This window comes from Maylandia zebra, linkage group LG19, assembly GCF_041146795.1.
Source record: "Maylandia zebra isolate NMK-2024a linkage group LG19, Mzebra_GT3a, whole genome shotgun sequence".
NCBI classification, from domain to species: domain Eukaryota; kingdom Metazoa; phylum Chordata; class Actinopteri; order Cichliformes; family Cichlidae; genus Maylandia; species Maylandia zebra.
Window position 1 is genome coordinate 13,684,454 of NC_135185.1, and position 19,062 is coordinate 13,703,515.

At 39.3% G+C, this 19,062-nt stretch overlaps 1 protein-coding gene and 1 long non-coding RNA gene across 5 annotated transcripts; both read left to right on the forward strand.

Annotated features, from left to right (window-relative positions):
• The first annotated feature begins 1,507 nt into the window (after positions 1–1,507).
• On the forward strand, positions 1,508–3,157 carry LOC112430867 (uncharacterized). Its single transcript, XR_013094549.1, has 4 exons — positions 1,508–1,597; positions 2,216–2,336; positions 2,640–2,802; positions 2,971–3,157. It is a non-coding gene; the product is annotated as an uncharacterized LOC112430867 (long non-coding RNA).
• A 195-nt stretch (positions 3,158–3,352) lies between these two features.
• LOC112430866 (uncharacterized) lies at positions 3,353–11,969 on the forward strand. 4 transcript variants are annotated; one of them, XR_013094626.1, is made up of 9 exons: positions 3,353–3,420; positions 3,817–3,888; positions 4,699–4,804; positions 5,377–5,447; positions 5,528–7,470; positions 7,556–7,750; positions 7,822–7,869; positions 10,012–10,110; positions 11,376–11,969. XR_013094626.1 is itself a non-coding variant. In XM_076877700.1 (5 exons), exons 1-5 carry the CDS (start codon positions 7,410–7,412, stop codon positions 11,609–11,611), a joined length of 639 nt encoding a protein of 212 aa, XP_076733815.1. In that variant the 5' UTR covers positions 7,200–7,409; the 3' UTR covers positions 11,612–11,969. The 4 variants fall into 4 exon arrangements, 2 of the variants coding, with proteins under 2 accessions (XP_076733815.1, XP_076733816.1); XR_013094627.1 differs by lacking the exon at positions 10,012–10,110; XM_076877700.1 differs by lacking the exons at positions 3,353–3,420; positions 3,817–3,888; positions 4,699–4,804; positions 5,377–5,447 and having other exon boundaries at positions 7,200–7,470.
• The last annotated feature ends 7,093 nt before the right edge of the window (positions 11,970–19,062 follow it).

The following is a 19,062-nucleotide window of genomic DNA, read 5'->3' on the forward strand; positions in this document are numbered from 1 at the left end:
ATGCAACTAAAAGTCTTCAGCTGATCCAAAATGCTGCAGCCAGGGTTCTGATGAATATCAAAAGAACAGATGACATCTCCTCCCGTGTTTTAAATGCACTTTAGAACAGCACGCAGCAACACTACATATGAGCGAGCGGAGGGAGGCATGGGGTCTTCACAGAGCCCCACTCTCTGCCAGCCGTCAGGGCGGGGGGGCCTGAAGGTGGAATTGGCCATCTGATCGAGGCCTGGGTTGCAGCGGCCCCCTGCCACTGCGGAGCCGGGGACGGTCTGCTTGATTTCCACCTCAGGGAGGAGGGCAACATCTGGGTCTGGGTATGAGTTCCCCCTCCGGGGCAAGAATACCTGGACCTGGGATGTAGAGAATGTTTGGGGAGTGTGATTGTGTGTACAGTGTCCATTTATGTCTGTGTCCACGTTGGGTGAGGGCCGAGTGTTTGTGGTTGTGTGTATGAGGGTGGGAAGGTATGTTTGTGTCTGCCGTACACATCACCACAAACAACACCACAAGCAGAGCACAAGTTTTAAGCCAGCGTGGTGTGATTATAGATGCCGTGCAGGTGGGTCCATCTCACATGCAGCGGCATCGCAGAACACGCCCCGCCACATACCCTCTTCCCCCGACTAAGACCGAGGAGCCACCTCCCCCCCCCCTCCATGAGCAAGCGAGGGAATAGGCCTGGAGCATCAGCGCCCCAGCCCAGCCACGAGGAAGTGACTACCTGGGCGTTCGCCTGTAGATCTAGCGGCGCTGGTGACGAGGTGGTTCCAGGGACCGCCCACGCTTCCAGCGGCACCCCCATCCCGCTAGCGCACCAGCCTGTGGCTCACCTGAGCCGGTCGTTCCCTCGCGCTGTCCAACAATTACAATAATTATACGGTTGCTGTAACAGATTGTAGATACAATGCAGGTGAGTCCATCTCACCTGCAGCAGCATCCCAGACCAGCCACAATAATAAAGATTTTTCTATTTCATTATAAACTTTGTCCTAATTATGTCATGAGTTTTTACTATTTAAAAAGAAAAAGAAAGCATCACAAAAACACTTAAGGTCATGAAAATTAATTGTATTGCTGCAATACTTAAATATCTGTGGTCTAATCTATTTTTATTCACCAATCTCATTGTAGCAATAATATGCCTTTTTGGTCCAAGTTAATTATTTGAATTTTAAAACTCTTTTAGCCAAATAACTTTGAAGTTGTTACTAAAACTCATCATCCCCATTTACTACTTTTGTTTCATTCTTTAAAAATTTAGAAGCATAAATATCAGTCTTTTGGAAAAATTACATTTTATACAGTATTATTAAGTCTACATATTCCAAGTGAGTTATGTCAGAATGCACTAGAGCAATTTAACTCTATTACATCATAGCATTCTATTTGCAAGAATCCCAGTGTTAATCCACTGTTCTTGGCCAATGATATCCACTCCTCAGCACTATGGGGGCGCTAATGTACATCTACGCTGGTTGCCAACCACCATGAACATTTAAAGAGCAGAAGAAGAAGAGGACACTAAAGAGTTCAGGTGCACGACATGAGGATTTAATGAGACAGCTTTTATCTTACTGCTTTCGTGGAAGATCAGGTGAGAACCATACAAATTCCCTTACACATGATGTTTATATAAATATATTCATCCAATAAAGCAAAGTAATATAGGTTATTATATTACGTTCGGATACACCAAAGCATCTAATTTTTGACAGTTTAGCTAGCCAGCATGCTAGTAGCAAAAGTTTGACATTCTGTTGCTGTTGGTTTGATTAATTTTGGTTTTAGCATCACAAAACTTGTGGTTTTAAAACTAGTGAGATCTGTTTTCAGAAAATATTTTACAAATGAAACAAAAACTGTAGGACAAATATGCTTATTGTTCAACCATACTAAATCATTATTTTAATTTATAACTTTAAGAAATATAAAAGGTTAAGGAAATGTGGATATGAAAATTAACTCATTAAGATTTGCAGTAACCTTAGACCAAATAAAATATACGAAACAGAACTTCCACAGGTAGGGCATGCAGCCTCTGACACACAGTGATACAAGATAGGAGGAACTGTTGGGAAACACAGATATTTGGAACCTTTAGGGGAGCTCTCCCCAACATAAATAGATTTTTCGATCTGTTTATTTCTATGTCTACATACATTTTGTAGTATAATGTGTTATTTCTAAAGTCATTAATACCTGATCTTTGCAGGGGATGGCGGCAACAAGGCCACGGAGAGCTAAAATAAATCCCATACAAGATGCTAGGTATTACTGCTCCTTAGGTGAAGACAAGGCAGGATTTGATGTGAGGTATATTGATTCATTTAAAGGTGAGTTGATTCCAAAGAATGCAGTCAGCTTCTCAAAATAGAAATTTTTATGTTTTTTGTAGTTTTTTTGTAGCATACCATGCATGAGAAAATTAATAATCACGAATATAATTATACTTGTTTTATTATTATTATTATTTCTATTTTTTCCTTGTCTTTCCCCAAGGAATTATGAACATGTTACATGTTCCAAAATAAATAATACAATATAATCAAATAAAAAAACATATTTAAAAACAAGAAGGATTTTAATTAAATGGTTTATAGTTTATTGCCCAATTTGTTTTTGATGTGTGTCTTTAGGTCGCGGTGTGTTCAGCTGTCGGTCATTTCAAAAGGGAGATTTTCTTTTTGAGTACAGAGGACAAATCATAACTAAAGAGGAACAAGAAAACCGAATGAAACTTTACCATGATGCACTCAAGGTTTTCATATTTGATTTCAAGTTCAATGGAAAACAGTTATGGTATGTAACTGCTTTGATAAAGGATAAAATACATGAGGTTTACAAATTATAATATTCAAATAATATTTTGAATTGAATATTAAAATGTTATTCAGACGTTCTACAACCTAATATACTTAATGACTTTCTTTACAGAGTGTAATTGTTATTGTATACTTTTTGTTTTAGTGTTGATGCTACCAGAGAGGACGGCTCACTTGGCAGACTTGTAAATGACGATAATGTGAATCCAAACAGTAAAATGACAGTTACCAGAGTGGATGGAAGGCCCCATCTCTGTTTGTTTGCAATCAAAGATATTGGTCCAGGAGAAGAAATCACCTATAACTATGGTGATTCCAACTGGCCATGGAGAAGCAAGGCATAATGTAAATAGTACAGTATAAGTATAAATAGTATTAAATGAATAAAGGCTATACTGAAAAGTATGCATACACACACGGGTCCTGTGTAATACTCAACTGGACAGGTCCAGACATTAGGAGGACTGTATTCATCTTGGCTAGACCCAAAGACTGCCATTCATTATTCATGCTTCTTCCTTAGAAATCCAACATGGTGGCATCTCAGGCTGTGGATGAGATTGCAGCCAGTTCCTCTCCTAACGACGCAACAAAGGTAAATTGGAGTTTCAGTGTCAGATTGTTTTAGTTGTAGACTGAGGTGCTAGTTATTAGGCAGTATTGAGGTATGTGGGTCCTTGGTTATCTTGACCAAGTAAGATGCACGCATTAGGAGGACTGAGATTTGAAACAGGAAGTATAAACAACTGAGTTCTACCTACAAGTGCGCCCACACACACGGGTCCTGTGTATTACTCAACTGGACAGGTCCAGACATTAGGAGGACTGAGTTTAGAAATGAATTCAGATCAATGAGAGTTACTCTGGCAATTGTGCATACACACACGGGTCCTGTGTATTACTCAACTGGACAGGTCCAGACATTAGGAGGACTGTATTCATCTTGGCTAGACCCAAAGACTGCCATTCATTATTCACGCTTCTTCCTTAGAAATCCAACATGGTGCCATCTCAGGCTGTGGATGAGAATGCAGCCAGTTCCTCTCCTAACGACGCAACAAAGGTAAATTGGAGTTTCAGTGTCAGATTGTTTTAGTTGTAGACTGAGGTGCTAGTTATTAGGCAGTATTGAGGTATGTGGGTCCTTGGTTATCTTGACCAAGTAAGATGCACGCATTAGGAGGACTGAGATTTGAAACAAGAAGTATGAAACCCCAACCCTAAATCTGGTTTGCATAAAGACGTAGTTCTCGGCTTGGTTGAAATGAACTCTGATGTAGTTAGATCGCATATTTGAATTTCAGCTGATCAAGGAGCAAGAATGAAGCTTACTATAGGAAGGAGCATGTAAATACAACCGAAACAATCGCTAAACTCTTTCCTGTTAATGCTAAGCACATTTGTGTAAAGGCCATCCGTTATGTCTTGATGGATTCATGACTTCATGATTTAATTATACTTTTTTACACTCCCAGTCAAAACTTTGGACACATCTTCTCATTTCAGAAAGAACAAATTGTAAGTCTAATCTTTTTTGGGTGTTGTGGGTCCACAATGAATTTTCTTTTCATTGTGGTTTTGTAATATATACCATAATATAAAACCTAGAAGAACAAATTGTTTTGAAAATTGATCTATATACAGCAGGTATTTTTCCCTTTAAATTTTGCATTGCAAAAGTTACAAAAATTGATTTAATAGTTTTAGTAACACTTGAACCTGTTTTTTTTTTTTTTTTTTTCCTTCCGTCCTTAACTCCTTTTTAAAGAGGAACCAAAACAACTATTTGGTTGTGATATTTTACATCACAAAAGTATGAATTTTGTTTTTGATTACACTGTTTTTTTGTTTTTTGTTTTTTTTTACCAAACAGGACTGCGATCATGATCTAGTCCCTGACGAAATGTCAAGTTTAGAAAAATGTTTTGCATGTGGAGGACCTTTTTCGCCTCTGAAATGGAGTGGTGTGAGATGTGAAGGTAATTATTTAATTATGGAAGGTTGGGTACATTAGAATATCTTAAATATGATCCATAAGGAACACTATAAAAACTAATCCATAAGTAAATATGATATATGTTCATAATGAACCTTTTACATCTGCACTTTTTACATATTTACTTACCATGTCATTATTAAAGCTGCTATACCCAATTTGCAAAAACAAGTTAGCTTAACATATTTTTTTTTCATGTTCATAACAACATTTTAACAAAGCATAGCTATAAATGTTGTTTGGAGATTAAAGAAAAAAAAAATGAAGTGGTTCTGTTGCATTTGTCTAAAACCATCAGCCAATAACATGGCTCAGTCCAGAAAAACGATAGAACAGTCTTTCCTGACTCCTTAAATTCTACATTAACATGGCTCCACCACACTATGCACTGGCCTGTTTAGCAGCAAAGCACACCAGGGGGTGTGGCCTATGGATAATATCCAATGGGAGGGGGGAGCCTTCTTGACTGTGTTTATGCTTCCATCTAGCCTGTTTTTTTAAATTGGGGAAAGCGGCTTTAACTACCTTTCTTTTATTAACTTTTTCTCTGTCTAGTTTGCTACCAGTCCTGGCACAAAAGATGTTATGTTAGCCACAAGGTGAACCTCACTGAACCTCTTCCAGAGGTAAGTGTTTTTGCAGAATTCTTCTCAGTAAAATATGTAAGGTAAACAAAGTCTTACTTTGTGTTTTTGATTGTTATTAGGTCTTTAGTGAAGATAGTTCAAGTGAGGGGGCTTCATCAGAAGAGGAATATGTGCCAGATTCTATAGCTGACTCAGACAGCTCATGGGACAACAAATCAGAGCCTTTAAATATAAGTTGCAAACAAGTACAGAACTCTGAGATCTCCAGCAGTCAATCTGCTTGCAAAACGAAAAGACCTCGCCTAGAAAGTTTTTTAGAGAGAGTAGGACAAAGAATTTCAGAAGATGCCGAATCAATATCTGAAGATGGAATTGGCACAAGACAGCTCAACGTATCAGGGGTTATTGCCACAGCAGAAAAGTCTGATGCTGAAGGCATTGTTGATGACTCTAATACTACGGCTGAAGATTCCTTAAAAACATCCTCCTCACTAAGAAACAAAACATACTGCTACATTTGTGGAAAACTACAGACAAAGTTTACACGTCATTTAAAAACTCATGAGAAATCACATGCAGATGTTGCTCGAGTTTTAAGTCTTCCCAAGAAGTCCAAAGACCGTTTGAAAATGCTTTCTAAGCTGCGAAACAAAGGAAACCACAGACATAACTCGGAGGTCATCGCAAGTGGGATTGGATCATTAAAAACCAGACGCACATCAAAAAAACCCTACAAAGGAAAAGACTATATTCACTGCATTTATTGCGAGGCATTATATCTTAAAAGAGATCTTTGGAGACATGTTCGTAAATGTTCTTCAAAACCAGTGGAGGCCAATTCAGAGGGGGGACGAAAAAAGGTCTTGTCCCTGGCCTGTATGAGTGAGTCAGCTCTGTGTCAGCAAGTTTCCCCCGGTGTTTGGAAGATATTAGCTGTCATGAAAGATGATGAAATAACTTCTACTGTGCGAAGTGACTTCTCTATTCTTCAGCTTGCTCAATCATTCTTTAACAAACATGGGAAAGATCCCACCAAATTTGACTACATTCGCCAGACACTCCGAGAATGTGGAAGACTTCTGCTCACACTTCGGAAAGAATGCTCAATACACACTTTTGAGGATGCTGTAAGACCTGCAAATTTCAATGTGGTTATCAAAGCTGTTAAGAAGGTGTGTGGGTATGATGAAGAAAAGAACTGCTACTCGACTCCAAGCCTTGCTTTAAAGTTGGGACACTCACTGCAGAAAGTCTGTGATATTATACATTGCAGAGCACTGATGGCAGAAGACAGTGCACTGATAAAGTCAACCCAGAGTTTCAAAACCCTTTATGCTACAAAGTGGTCAGAACTCATCTCCCATACTGCATTAACCACACTAAACGAGCGGCACTTCAACAAGCCTTCCACACTTCCTTTTACAGAAGATGTTCAGCGTCTTCATAGACATCTGGAGAAGACTACAGAACAAGCACTGAAGGACTTGGAAGAGCATAGTTCACCAAAATCATACAGTGAACTTTGTAAAGCTACCATGGCAAATGTAATACTATTTAACAGGAGAAGAGGGGGAGAAATTTCAAAGATGACACTGAATGGCTTCCAGGAGAGAGACACTAGTACCCTGCACAAGGATGTTGCAATTGGACTGACAAAATTTGAACTTTACCTTTGTCAACACTTCAGAGAAAAGACAAGACTGTGGTGTTCTGGCAGAAAACATATTCCTGTTTGCCAGACCTCATTGTCTGACTCCCTACAGAGGACAGGACTGTTTGAGGATTTATGCGACTGAATGTGGGGCTGAAAACCCTGAACACCTACGTTCAACGCAGTTGCGCAAACATGTCGCAACTTTGTCTCAGATCTTAAACCTCAAGAATCACGAGTTAGACCAAGTTGCCAACTTCCTAGGTCATGATATTCGTGTTCATCGCGAATATTATAGACTTCCAGAGGCTACTACCCAGCTTGCCAAAATATCCAAACTACTGATTGCCATGGAGAAAGGGTCTCTCAAAAGCCTTCAAGGCAAAACACTTGAAGAGATTGAAATCGAAGGTAAAGTGGTGTTAAGGTTAAGAATTATACACGTTTCCTGCACTATAACCTTATAATTCATTAAGACAATCTTTTATTTTGTTAGATAACCTACAGTTGACAGATTCAAGTGAAGAAAGTGAGGTCGGAGCGGAGCGTGAGGAGGTCGGAGCGGAGCGTGAGGAGGTCGGAGCGGAGCGTGAGGAGGTCGGAGCGGAGCGTGAGGAGGTCGGAGCGGAGCGTGAGGAGGTCGGAGCGGAGCGTGAGGTCAATGAAGGAAATCTTGTATATCCACAGATTGGTAAGTACAATGTGATTAGTCTCAACTTTGTTCAATTTATGAAATCACATGACTAATAGACTTTATTACAGATTCTATAGATACTAGAATGATGAAGAAAGTTGTCAAGGAACCTCCAGGTATGTGTTTGTCATCATTTATTGAAGCTTTTACCTTTGTAACTACTTCCTAGACACTTTTGCTATCTTTGCTATCTTTATGTAAAAAAAAAAAAAAGATAATTCATTACTATCATTTTTCCAGTGATTGTTACCTTTGTCCAAATGGTAATTTAAAGAAAGTCAAGGATCTTTCTAAAGACCAGCTCAACAGAATAGAAAGGTCAGTTTTGGAGGATGGTCAGGTAGGAAATGCTAGTTTGAACAGGTGATTTTGAGCTGTGATTTAAAGTTCTAGAGAGAATCTAATGAGCAGAGGAAGTTCCAGAGGGTGCAATTAGCAGTGGCAAAGGATTGTACCCTCAGATTTATGATTTTGATGATGGGGGGGTAAGGAGGTTAGTGTTAGCAGTGTTGTGGGAGAGTGACAGTAAAGACAATCCCTCAGGGTGGCGGGGGCGAGGTTGTTGAAGGCTTAAAAGTTGATTAGGAGTTTGCACTCAATACTATAGTCAGTGTGCAGCCAGTAATGTTCTTTTTAGGATGTGGTGATATAGTCTCTAGAGTGAGTGCAGTAGAGTAAGGGGGCAGCAGAGTTCTTAATAGATTGCAGTTCTTAGAGGTGAGTTTGGGGAAAGCAAAGATGCTGGGATTCTTTTTGAGGGTGGAGAGAATGGATAGGATTAGGAAGAACAATATCATTGGGACTGCACATGTTGGAAAAAATGTCTACATTGTTCTACATTGGCCAGGTTGAGGTTGTGTTGGGCATGTGCAAACAAGGGACAGTGAGGAAGGTTTGTTGAAGGATGTTAGAAAGGAAGCTGCCCTGCAGGAGACAGAAGGAGATGAGATTAATCAAGAGAGATGAAAATAGTTGGTGTGTGGAGGGCTGATCTACTACTCTTTATTTACCTGGTTTGCGCTTCTGAAGTAGTCCCTCTACGCTCTCATCCTCTTTCTACAGTAAATCAGTGGTGAGTGGAAAGTTGACCAGTCACCGGAGTAGTGATGGGTCGTTCGCGAACGAAATGGCTCTTAGAGCTGGTTCTTTGAAGTGAACGATGCGAGCCGGCTCCTTATTGGGAGCCGTGGATTTTTTTTTTTACTTTCTCTTGCCCTCTCTCTCACTTTTTTCGCTGCACGTCAGCCTTGTGTTTGCGCTGAGTAGAGACGGGAGGGGCGCAAACAGAGCCTTGCGTTTGCACCCCTCCCGCCTCTGAGCAGAGGGAGGAGCTAGGGGCGGTAGTTACACTCGCAACAGCAGTAGCACACGAAAAGAGCAGCAGGGAGAGAGAGAGAAAGAGAGCCGGGAGCAACAACAAGAGACAATGTCGTCACATTAGAAAGGTGGAGTAAAGAAAATGAGTGACACCAAGAAAAGAAGCAAAATCTAGAACCATTTAAATTTTACTGACAATACATAGGCAGAGTGTAGAGTCTGCAAGAAAAGGATATCATATAGAGCCGGTGCACGGGCACCTGAAAACTGTCCACTCATCAGTGCGATGGGAAGATAAAACACAGTGAATTAAGTGTGATATAAGTGAAGCTGCCAGTGTGTCTACCCACTGAGCTGAGCACTGGGTATTTTTAAATTTAAAGTTTAAATTTTAAAAGTTAAATTGTAAATGGTAGGTTTTTGTATTTTATAATTTATTTTTTAAATTTTATGTGGAGTGAATAAATAAAAGCAGATTTATATAATGAACATATATACATAGAAAACACGTTTTTAAACATTAGTAATTCATTTTGTGCATAATTTTATATTGTTGTTAATAATAAATGAATGAAAGCAACAAAATAACCTGAAGAGCCGGTTCGGGAGCCGAAAGAGCCGGCTCTTTTTAGTGAGCCGAGCCGAGAGAGCCGGATCTCTAAAAAGAGCCGGAAATCCCATCACTACACCGGAGTCTTGTTTGGAGAAAAATTCAGCCTTGTATCTTTTAATATCAGCTGTAATAGCTCTAGCCATATTCCACATTCACATGTGTCACCTTAAACTAAAAGTCATAGTTGCGACTCTGGATTTATCTTAGAAACCATATTCAAGATTTCAAGGTCCATTAGTTGCTTGACCACATTCAGGAGCATTTGACATTACATTATAAGAGATTTAATACAACAAATATATGCTTACTGTTTTGTTTTGTTTTTCAGCACAAAGTAAAAATGGAGCGGGTAAGGTCATTGAACCCAACAGAATACTAAACAAGGAGATGAAGCCAAGCAGTAAGAAGAAAACAAATAAACAATCTGGTAAATGGTGACATGCATACAAAAGTCACTTAAGCACAAATGTAAACTTCATGCATTTTTGAACCCAGTTATCCACACCACCCAAGCCAGTATGGTGACTATGCTCATCTTTCTGCCAGGGACCGTACCATAATTCTACAACTTGGTTAGACAATTATATTAACCTACTTGGTAAGGTAAAACATAAATCACATTCAATGTGGAACAATACCTTGTATTAAGTAATGGGATAAATGTTTAAATTACTTTCCCTATGCCTATTTTAATCTGTAATACATTTAAATACTTATCATTTTCAAAACAGCAATGCACCAAAACAATTAATAAACAAAGCAATGAGAACATATTATGATTTGGGTTTTTAATTTTGAGGATTCCTCAACCATTGGGCTTCTACATTATCTCCATACTCTGAACATCATCTTATTCCCATAGGCAGAATCTGGATAATATTGGAAAATTTGGGCTGGTTTGGCTAATTGTGGGCTGTAACCTGAACGTCTTGAAGAAAATTATGTTCACTGAAAAAACCTGAAGGCCCACCTCATGGTCAGGCAGGGTCCACCCTTGTTTTTAAATAAACATTTGAGTCAGACAGTTATATATGAAATGTTTGAGTATATGTTATACATTTCAAATTATTACAATATCATGCTATACATGTTTTTTGTTGTATAACGGTGTGTGGAATAAAATGCTCTCCATCCATAGTGATTTGCCATAGCTATTTATTGGAATTCTGACTTAATGTGGGCTACCTTTCAGAATTTTACATTTAAATAAATGTATTCATCCATTGTAATAAGTATTTAAACAGTCAGCATTACAGGATTTATACCAAAGAAACACTGTTACAACAAATTCACCTTAAAGGGGACATATTATGCAAAACCCACACTTTTTTTTGTTGCTTTTGTATGTATATTTGGTTATGAATTGCCTCCCGACTCCTTAAGTGTAGGTTTTCAACAACTAAAAAAGGAGCTCTTTTAGGTCCCAGGTAGTGTATTTTGCACAATCCAGCATAATCACAGCCTCAGCACCTGTCCTCGTGGACAATGCAAAGGCCGTCTTTGGGCTGTGTAGACTAAACACTAACTGTTCTTAGCAGGGCTGTAAAACTAGTGTGTGCAGAACTCAATTCTTCGGCTTATTTTTGCATCCTACAACCATGTCAACTCACACAATTGAGCATAATACGTCCCCTTTAATTTAAAAATTGTTTAAAAAGTAGTTTGTTTACATTTATTTTTTTCTGCTTCTAGCTTCTCTGGAAAATGCAAGGAGGGTCAAAAAGCATCCTTGGTCTCCCACGGAGGTTGCTGCGATAATGAAGTATTTTGGCGAACATATCAAAAAAGGAAAACTGGCCACTATTATCGAATGCCAGCAATGCAAAACTGCAGAAGATCCTGCTCTGGCTGGTCGTTCTATTCAAAACATCAGAGATTTTGTGAGGAATCGGGGCGTGTCATTGAAGAAAAAAGAAAATCCTATGTAGAGGAGTCTACATAACTCCAAAGTACTTCTTGGAGGAGTTACAAAAGATATTTTGTATGTTTTGGTTTCTCATTTATTTATTTTAGAATTTTACTATTAGAAGATTGGTAAATTCATTTTGTTGACACTGTTTTAGTGCATCTGATCTAAGAGGACATAATTTTATATTGCCAGTTATTTTCATTTCTGTTAACAAAACAATCCTGTTTTTGTAAAATGCACTCAATTTGTTCCTTTTATTCACCTGTTGCCCTTTTAATACACACAAAATACATGTTTGTGTATGTGTATGGCCTTTGTCCTGTTAATAAAGTTAGCCCTGACAATTACTGTTCATGTCAGGGGGAGGAGCCAAGTTACCTAATTAGTGTTGTCCTCTTATTACACCATGTTGTCAGGTTCTTATATTTTGAGTTCTGGTGTGTTTTTCACAATTTTGAAGTGAGATTTGTGTTGTACAACTCAAATGGGATTTTTAAAGATGCACTTCATCTATCTAGCACAAGCGGAAAGGGGGGTCCGTTTAGTGTTGCAAAAATCTTGTTTGAAAAAAATTGTCCTTCCAATTCACCTTTACGTGTGTGTGTGTGTGTGTGTGTGTGTGTGTGTGTGTGTAAAATTAAATGAAAATAAAATATACAGAGGTCGGCAGTTGGAAATTGTGCAAAACAAGTGGCATTTATGTACAGTATGGAGTGCATAATTATTCTGTCCCCTGCGTGCGTGGTTCTGGTACACGAAGTGATGGATAGCTAAACATATGCAGTAGGCACTGAAAGCATTGACTGATGAGTCAGACGTGAAAGTAAAGTTGAGGGCTGTTTGCTTGTTTGTCTTCACCAACATGCATCTTACAGTGCTTTCCCAGAACTTTTGAAACTACAAAATAATACAAAAAAGAAATATACTAAAGGAAAATAAAGAATTATACATTTGCTACACGTGGCGAACAGATTTGGGCATTTTTATATATCTCCAAATATGCATCAAAACAAAAAAATTTGCATCACTTACTACTCATAAAGATGAAACACAATTTAAACTTACAAACAAAGCTTCTCAATGGCATAACACAGATGGATGCTGAAGGATTAAACAGGGAGATTTCTGGTTCGCCTCATTGTGCAAATCCCAATATTAAAATGGCTTCCTGCATTACCCCACTCATGTGACCCTAAACATCCAATAGGAAAGAATACAAGCCAAGCCACAGAAAAATTCACTTGACGCAGTCTCCAAGCTAACCACTAGGACAGACCTTCCCAAAGTGTGGGGGCAGAGTCATGGCAGGGGGGGCGCGGTATGAAAAGGAAAAAAACAAAACGCTTGGACACTGCTAGCACGGGGCGCCCACAGAAACGCAAAGCAGGAGATGAAGCATAGCTGAATATGTTTCCAAACCAACTTCATTCTAAGCCAAAGACTAGAAAATATGGTGAAGCAAATCTTCCCTTTGATTTCACCTGCACAAGTGCAAAGGTAGGTCTCCCCTGCAGAATTGGTTTTCCCATCGTCGGGAGCGCGCGCTGGGCTCTCCAAATCACGGACAAACAGTATCCCACATTCTTGATTTTTAGTTCACAAACACTTGTTGTAATGACTAACTTCCTGACATTTTGGAGATGTTAGCTCTTTATACAGTAAAGTTACAGTGGGATAAAAATAATATCAGGCTGATCCTGCCAAATTTGTTCCCTCTGTTCAAATCACGGACAAACAGTATCCCTCAGTTGTTTATGTTTTTTAAAAAAAAATGTATTGATAGCAATGTTGAATATTATTACACAGGAAAAACAAACAAACAGCTACACGTAAAACAATCACACCGTGACGCCTCTGCCTTTGTAAATGGAGGGACAGTAACTGTGTATAAAACTTGAAGACAGTCAGATTAACAGTAACAGTATTTCGTCTCTATCTGCCATTCTGCAATTCATCTCATGTAAACAATAATGTGGCGCACAGCGTGACGTGAAAAAAGGCACATACCTTTGACATTGTGTGACGAACTCTATATTCTCGTAAAAGCAAAAAAGGAGTTTTAAAAAATCTCCGTTTTCGGTGATTTCAAACGGCGTTTACGTGTGGACGAAACAGCTGCGTTTTCAAAAATATCCGTGTAGGTGTGGACGTAGCGTAAAAGAGTTAGTAGTTTATTTTCTTACTACCTGTAATTTATTGCAGATTACTTTTATTTGCTTAATTGTTTACTAAATGTTTGAGGTGTGAAATAAACCGCAATAAAGCAAAATATGGGTGTGGTTGGAGGATGTGGGGGGGGGGCAACATTTTTCATATAAAACAAAGGGGGGCCCAGCAAAAAAAGTTTGGGAACCACTGTGCTAGGAGATGCTAAAATGCTCAATGTGCACATAACATTACGATAATGATGAAGTTCCAGTAAGGTGAGGTGTCTATGAAGTGTTCAGCAGTCTAATGGCCTGATGGAAAGAAACTTTCTCTAAGTCTGCTTGTTTGGGACCGAATACTGCAGTACCTCCTGCCTGATTGAAGAAGTCTGAACAGTTTATGGCTGGGATTAGGGCTGGGCTATATCATACCGTTCACGGTAATACCGGTGTAATTTTGGGCAACAATGGGAAAATGAAATATCGCGATAGAATATGGGTAAAACGCGCATGCGCAGTGCCTATGTTTACGTACGCACATGGCGGCTACGCAGAATGAGAAGAGTGAAAGTGGATCGTTGAATGAAACAGATGAACCAGAATTGGTTTGTAAAAATGCTGCAACTTCAGTGGTGTGGAACTAGTTTAGCTTTTGTCCGTCAGATACACAACAAAGCACTATTTTTGGTAGAGCATGCTAGCGGGCCGTCGTTATTAATGTGTTGTTTGGAAAATACGGCACACATAAAATCAATCCTTTGATTTTCTGTAAAGTCGACAGTGCCCTTTATAATCCCGTGCGCCTTATGTATGAATTCTGGTTGTGTTTACTGACCTCGAAACGATTTTATGTACACGGTGCTCGAAAATCTGTCAAATGTTTTAGTACGACTTTGCTAAGCTACGAAGCCACCGCTTGATGGATTGTCGGAGCATTACGGCTATCGTAGGCAGGAGCCTCGCGGAGTGATACGTACTGTGCTTCAACATGATATTACCATATTGTGTGTGTATAACCTCTTTAAGTTTTGTGGATATTATACATGGTTATGCTGAGGATATGTCAGCCAATTTCCACTGGAAATGCCTTTTGGTTAAACTGTCAGCAAGGAATTTGCACTGTTAAATTTTTATATAACTTTAATGCACATAAAAAACAGCTGCTTGTTTAAGTGAAAATACATTGATGGGGTTTTTTGCACTAATAAAGTTGTGGAGTTGGAAAGTATTTTGTCTAGTGTCAATTATATCGTCAGTTATATCGTTATCGCAAATTTTCAAATGTATATCGTGATAAATAGTTTTGGTCATATCGCCCTGCTCTAGCTGGGATGAGTGGAGTCTTTGGTGATCCTCCCCACTTTCTCAAGCACCTCTTCCTGTAGATGTCCTGGAGGGAGGGAAGCTCATCTCCAATTATTCTTTCAGCACACCGCACCACTCTCTGGAGAGCTTTGCCGTTGTAAGCAGTGCTGTTGCCATGCCAGGTGGTGATGCATCCAGTGAGGATGCTCTTAATGGCACAGCGGTAGAAGGTCCTGAGGATGCGGGGGCTCATGTCAAATCTTTTCAGTCTCCTGATAAAGAAGAGTCACTGCTGCTCCTTCTTCACCGTTTTGTTTATGTGTACTGACCATGTGAGACCCTCTGCCAGGTGTACACCTAGGAAACGGAATCTGCTCACTCTCTCTACAGCAGCTCCGTTGATGGTGATGGGGGTGTGTGCTTCTCTGCACCTCCGGAAGTCCACTATCAACTCCTTTGTCTTTGCAACGTTGAAGGTAAGATGGTTGTCTTGGTACCAGTGGGTCAGAGCGCTGACCTCCTCCCTGTAAGCAGTCTCATCACCTTTGGTGATAAGACCCACCACTGTAGTGTCGTCCGCATTCTTCACAGTGATGTTGGAGTTGCTAGTGGCCGTGCAGTCCTAGGTGTAGAGTGAGTACAGGAGAGGGCTCAGTACACACCCCTGTCAAGCACCAGTGTTAATTATAAGGGGGGGATGAGGTGATGCTGCCCAGTCTGACCACTTGGAGTCTGTCAGACAGGAAGTGAAGGATTCAGCTGCAGAGAGAGCTGCTCAGTCCCAGATCCTGCAGTTCCCCTTTCCAGCTTCGAGGGAATGATGGTATTGAATGCTGAGCTGTAATCTACAAACAGCATTTTCACATACTCGTCTCTCTTCTCCAGGTGTGAGAGGGCAGTGTGTAGTGTCAGGGCTATGGCGTCATCCGTGGACCTGTTGTGTTGGTATACGAATTGTAGAGGGTCCTGTGAGTCGGGTAGTGCTGAGCAGATGAAGTCCCTGACCAGCCTCTCGAAGCATTTGCTCACGATGGGGGTCAGGGCTCAGTCGTTTAGTGTTTATTGTCCAGGTCTTCTTTATTCTTTAACCCTTAAGGCCTTTATTATAAACAAGTATTGGTGCCACATTAGGAAACAAAAAAAACTGATCATTTTGAGAATAAAGTCGAAATTTGATTCTGAGCAAAATGTGAAGATTACAGTTGTTTTAAAACAAACTACCATGGCTCCGATATCCTCTACAAAATGCCTTATGACGAGTTAGTCAAACAAATTGGTCAGCCGTCTTATCGTGTCTTGTGATACAACACCAATACATCAAGATTATCAATAATATTTTTTTTCTTAATGTGGCCCTAATGCTCCGTTGCACTTTACACATCAGATAAAGAAAATCTATGCAAATATTTATTTTGATTCACCTATTCTAGATGCACTGTTCACACCAACCGCATAATGTTGCAGAACATATTTGCAGAATTAGTTTTTTCAGATTTTTCAAATAAACCACAGCATCAACAACATACAACAACACTTGGCTATGTACCCAAGTGTACTGAATATACAGTGATATTGAAATAGTAAAATATTGCTGTTTTAACTCAGACACACAGCTAGACTCTGCTCCGGGTCAATCGGCTCTCTGAAATTATTTCTCTGCCTCCTCCGATGTGGTCCCAACTCTGCCAACAAGAATTTAAACTGCCTCACTGACATTCTGAAATATGTATGAAAGCTTTCATGATACAGCTTCAACTCCTGGATCAACCCAGGAAATTCTCCTTGTTGCTCGCTGCTCGTGACAACTGGCTGAACCCAGAATCTCTGTCTCTTCCTTTTCTTTTTTAGAAACATCGGGATGAGCTCATCATCACATGATGCAAACCTTTTTTTTTTCCAGTGATTCGGAGGACAAACTTTTCACAAAGCCGCAGTGTAAATATTTTACACAACACACACAGTGTGTAACATCTTTAGTCTCATGGTTTAAGGTTCATGTTTTCTTGTCTGTTATTTCTAGTCGATTCCTGCGATCACTAGGCTTGTATTTTATCTTTAGTTTGTATCCTTCTTAGTCTTTTGTCCTTTTATTCTCCATTCTGGTTTCTGTTGGTGTTTAGAGTTTCAAGCATCCACATTAAACTTTTGTGTTCAACTCTGCAATAGCTGTTTTTCTGTTATGTTACTTCATGTTTTATTTTGAAAGTCATTTGTTTGAGAGCCTTGTTTTTAAGCTTACTCTCCCATTGCCCCTTATCGAATCTTGTTCAGCTGCATGCAGTTCCCCAGGCGTTTCCACTCGGTTCTCATTAACTAGTTTCTAACCCATGTTCTGTAGATCTGCATATTTTTCCAGTTTCTTTCTTGGAGTTAAAGAAGATTTTTAACTTCTCTATGAATTCCCTGTTTAGATTTTTATGGACTTCAGATCCCCACCTAAATAAAGTTTTTTAAAAATAGGCTGTTAAGTTCTACAAGAGAACCTGCTCTAACATCTGAACCATGGTCAACTCAATTTACATGTACAAAAATGGCCCTAAAAAGAGCTAGTGATACACTACCTTGTGCGAAACCTTCACCTTAACATACATGACATTGCCAAAGTGAAAATGTCATTTCAGAATGCTTAAGAATATCCCTTAACTCTATAACACGTGTAAGCACTGCCATAGCCATTTGTGCTCCCAGCCTGTTCCATGCATCCAGCATGTGTGATTCATTTAATATATATTTTTTTCATATTTATAATTTTACCCAGTTCCTCTTTTACAGAAGACATTCTTGCAGTTTAACTGTATCTAAATTAGATTCAAAGCTAGTCAGTGGAAGACAGCTGATTGGCCATCAACAAAGTATAAAATTCAGTTGGCCTGTAAAACGATAATGAAGGGATCATTAGCCCAACTGAATTAGAAACTAGTATGCATGCTGGCTCAAATATAAGACACTTTTTTCTATAATCTGGAACAATTTCAGTTTGACAGATGACAGTGTTTAATTGTTTATGTTACAGAAACAAAACAGGGAAACACAAGCAAAGCTTCAAAAGAAACAGGTGCTCTGCCCTCCTGCTCACTGGTGATGATGGCAGTATCATAATAATGTAAATGACTTGTATATGTCACCTTGACATATACAGAGATATGTTTCCTCTATCTTACTGCCATCTGTCTTCATTATTGCCTTTTTCCTCACTTGTTCCTTCTCTTAATTTGAAGTTGACATTACAAAACTTCTCTGGATGTTGGAATTAGAATTACCAGGAAGACCGATGGGATGGAGAGGGAGCATTGTTTCTGATCTATTTCCAGTGTCAACTCTTCTCTCTGTTCTTCAGATGAGCCCACCTACCCCTCTCTTTTAAAAGTCGGTCATCAAGCAGCTTAAAAGGAGATTTTGAACCTTTGATGTGAGGAAACAAAAGACTGACTTTGTTCTGCCGAGAACCTTTCATGTCCCTGAAATTAACTAGATGTCGAAAGTGAGAGATGGAGAGAAGGCAGAAAGGGAGAGATGGTGCAAAAAGAAAGACTCAGATGAAGGAGACAAGTCTGCCAGGTTTATCATTTGCCAAGTTTATATGATTAGTTAGAAGCTTGGGAGAAAAGGTTTTTGAACTTGTCCACAGAATTTGGCAGTTTATGTGAAAATGCCAAAAATTTGGGGATGTTTTCTTATTTCTGGATTTGTACCAGTTCTAATATGCTTGCTAGTTTGTTTTTGTACCAACAGTTCAAACCCCTCAACCTTTTGTTGTTTATGATGAAGACAGAAAACAGCAGAAAGTTTTATAATTTTATTTGGTTGTTGTTTACTTTTCTCTGTAGGACTGCCATTTTTCATCTTCACATTACTGTTTGTCTTTAGGAACATCCCGTCTCAGAGCGATGCTGAAAATCATTCCATGCTGTCTTTTTGTTAAACAAAAAGTTAAATTAGTTAAATTAAATTAACTCTTAAGCTCCCATAAATTTTATCAGTAGATCCAATCCAAAATGTAACAGAACAGAATAATGAA

Bases quoted from the DNA above. Each gene is read 5' to 3' on its own strand.
- LOC112430866 (XM_076877700.1), top strand. From the start codon at position 7,410: ATGGAGAAAGGGTCTCTCAAAAGCCTTCAAGGCAAAACACTTGAAGAG. The intron at 7,870-10,011 runs GTATGTGTTTGT...TTTGTTTTTCAG, and splicing joins AGTTGTCAAGGAACCTCCAG to CACAAAGTAAAAATGGAGCG. The intron at 10,111-11,375 runs GTAAATGGTGAC...TTCTGCTTCTAG, and splicing joins GAAAACAAATAAACAATCTG to CTTCTCTGGAAAATGCAAGG.